At 38.7% G+C, this 3,180-nt stretch overlaps 1 protein-coding gene across 1 annotated transcript; it reads left to right on the top strand.

The window, feature by feature from the left end:
• Positions 1 to 2,443: 2,443 nt before the first annotated feature.
• LOC149215871 (uncharacterized) lies at positions 2,444 to 2,977 on the top strand. The gene has a single exon (XM_089389750.1). The coding sequence runs from the start codon at positions 2,444 to 2,446 to the stop codon at positions 2,975 to 2,977; it is 534 nt and encodes a 177-aa protein (XP_089245876.1).
• Positions 2,978 to 3,180: the final 203 nt, after the last annotated feature.

Genomic DNA, 3,180 nt, shown 5'->3' with positions numbered 1-3,180 from the left:
CTTCTGTGATCCATAATGTTTAGAAGAGATTTTTTCTTTTGGATAGATCACATCGAATAATTTCTTGGAGCCAACGTTTCAAACCCTCTACTGTGGTTCATCATTAGGGCAAATGTGAAGTATCTGATCTAACATTAACAATATATATATATATATATATATATATATATATATATATACATATATACATATATATACATATATACATATATATATATATACATATATATATATACATATATATATACATATATATATACATATATATATATACATATATATATATATATACATATATATACACATACACATATATATATATATATACATATATATACATATATATATATATATACATATATATACATATATATATATACATATATATATATATACATATACATATATATACATATATATATATATACATATACATATATATATATATATATATACATACATATATATATATATATATATATATATTGTTAATGTTAGATCAGATAAACAAATTCATCTGTTAGAAAGTCAAAAAACTAATATATATATATATAAAATCAAAATAAAAAGAAATAATCGTTATGTATTGAAAAAAATAAAAAAATAAAAAAATTATATGGAGAAAATAAAGGAAGTCAAAAGGAGGATCAATACAAATTACTAAAAATGGGATCAATGAAAAAAATAAAGGGAGAGGACCAGAACTCAGATCGCTGCTTCGATGGCTTCTATCTCGGCGAGATCTACGCTGGTTCGAAGTGCACCAGCGCCATCATGGAACAAAAAAGAGATGGGCCGAGAGGAAATGGCAGTGACAGAGACCGCAGATTTCTCCCTGATCGATGCCGCAGAGGAGAGAAGGGGCATAGCATCACCGGATGGATCGAGCGAAGGCAAACAGAGGCATAGCTTTGAGTGGGTTTTGGATCCGTGGGCCACTGCAATGCAGGATGAAGCGATCGAAAATCAAAAGAGCATCAGATCTGTGTTGGATCTGAAATGGCAAAGGAAATCAGAGCAACAAGATCAGAAATCACACTCTGGGTTACCTCTCTCCACAAGCAAAGTATATCGATCCGCCACAAACGCAGTAGGGGTTTCTCTCTCTGGTTGTGTCCCAGAAGCAGATCCACGGACAAATCCGGTGCATGAGGAGATTAACAACTCGCTGTGGGAACCGAGCAACTGAAGGGGAGGAGTGGAGACAGATCTGTGGTACAGCTTGATGGAATGGAGTTTCTTTCTACCAGATCTGAGGTATCCGGTCACTGGATTGCCAGAACGAGGGTTCCGAACAATGGTGATCATGGCAATCAGATCCAGCCCTGTAATAGCCCACATTGGTTGCAGGCAGTCCTTTTTCGTCCGTAGCACTTTAACACCGGCTCGACCTGAGCAAACTGGAGTGCGGCGACTGGATCCCGCCTTCACTAATGCAGATCATGAACGGCTTTTGCAAGGACCTGGAATGATCCCTCTCACTACGAAAGGGAACTTTAATCACAAATCTATTAAGGATCCAAAAGATCTGGCACACAACAGATGGAAGAGCCTGTACCAAAACCAGATTGAGAGGCACATTCACCAACAGTCCCCTTTTGGCCATGGATCGCAGCATGCAGCACAGGTTTGGGGGCATGCAACTGCCATGATATCACCCTGGTATGAACTACAGGCCAAATGTGCTGAAGAAGAACAAAACGGAAAACAAAATGCAGGTGAAAGCCTCAGATACAACATTGATCAAATGGATTTGATGCTCAATAAACAAATCAGGCTACACCAAATCCAGATATAGATGCCTGATAACAAAAAGTCTCCACTCAGCTCTGGATCATAGCCTCATATCATAGAACAGAGCTGGCAACAGAGAGATGTGATGATTGTGCCGGATCAACAAAACATCCCAACATTAGAGCCCGAAGCACTTGCATCGGATATGCTCGAAGGAAGAAAAAGTACTCTCTTTATCAGATCCATGGGAGGGAACACAATATGCATCAAGATAAGGAAATGGGAGGCGACAAAAACACTCAAACAGAGGATACAAGAAAGAACTGGAATCCCACCATGCAAACAACTCCTGCTCTACACAGGGAAAGTACTGTAGGAGGAGCGCAAGCTAAAAGAATACGGTATAGGCAATGACTCAACCATCTGTCTTAGCACAAGACTCCGTGGAGGCTGTTCCGGCACAAGTTCAAAAGGACTTTCTTCCTTCAAAGATGCAATAAAGGAGAAGATGGAACCTCAAGGGAAAATAGAACAACAAGCTACAATCCTAGGGGCCTACATTGTTGAGCAGACAACACAGAACCCTGCATTAATAATCGCCATACCTGAGGTAAATGAAATACATGCTAATTATTTAACTAAAGCAGTGATATGTAGGTTTAATGGTTTTTGGCCCAAACCGGAAGCCCTTCATCAATGGATTTACTCCATGTGGACAGCAAACTGCGATATCCATCTCAGTTCAAAGGGATTTTTTGTTGTCAAATTCAACACCATAAAGGACGAGGAACATGCATTGAACGAGGGACCATGGTTCTGGGGTAATGCTGGCCTTTTTATGACATCATGGTTCCTGGATTTCAACCCAAACAGCATGGTGGTTTCCAAAATGCCAGTGTGGGTAAAATTATATAACTTACCTTTACACTTTTGGCACTACAAAGTATTGGAAGGCATCGACAACACCTTGGGGACATTCTTAAAAGTAAACAATGAACGCCTATCCAAGGATATCTATACTTTTGCCAGGATCTGTGTGGAGGTTGATCTCAGTCAAGGTTTACTGGATCACATTTTATTACTCCATAATGAAAAGCAATGGGCTCAGCCACTTGATTATGAAACATTGCCTTTCGCTGCCGCATATGCCGACAAACTGGTCATCTTCAGAGTGCATGCCCACAAAACAAAAAACATAGGAAAAGAAGACAACCACCAAAGTCAAAAGGATGGCAGTTTTTAGCCACATGGGCAGAGGATATAGAAGAGGAAAAGAACACAGAAACCAACAGTATACTTCAAGAAGCAGAAGATGAAAGAAATAATCCAGAAATCAGCAAAGAAAGCTTTCCAAACAACCTACAAAATGATGAAAATCTGATTGAATATGCAATAGATCCAAAGACAAGCAACCCACAACAGCAATGTGAGAAACATGCCCAAGGG

The sequence above is a fragment of the Pinus tabuliformis genome, chromosome 1_1 (assembly GCF_031772625.1).
Source record: "Pinus tabuliformis cultivar Carrire ecotype Pingquan chromosome 1_1, CPIR1, whole genome shotgun sequence".
NCBI classification, from domain to species: domain Eukaryota; kingdom Viridiplantae; phylum Streptophyta; class Pinopsida; order Pinales; family Pinaceae; genus Pinus; species Pinus tabuliformis.
This window is presented reverse-complemented; position numbering and strand designations above follow the sequence as displayed.

Coding starts and splice junctions, on each gene's coding strand:
- LOC149215871 (XM_089389750.1), top strand. CDS start 2,444: ATGTGGACAGCAAACTGCGATATCCATCTCAGTTCAAAGGGATTTTTT.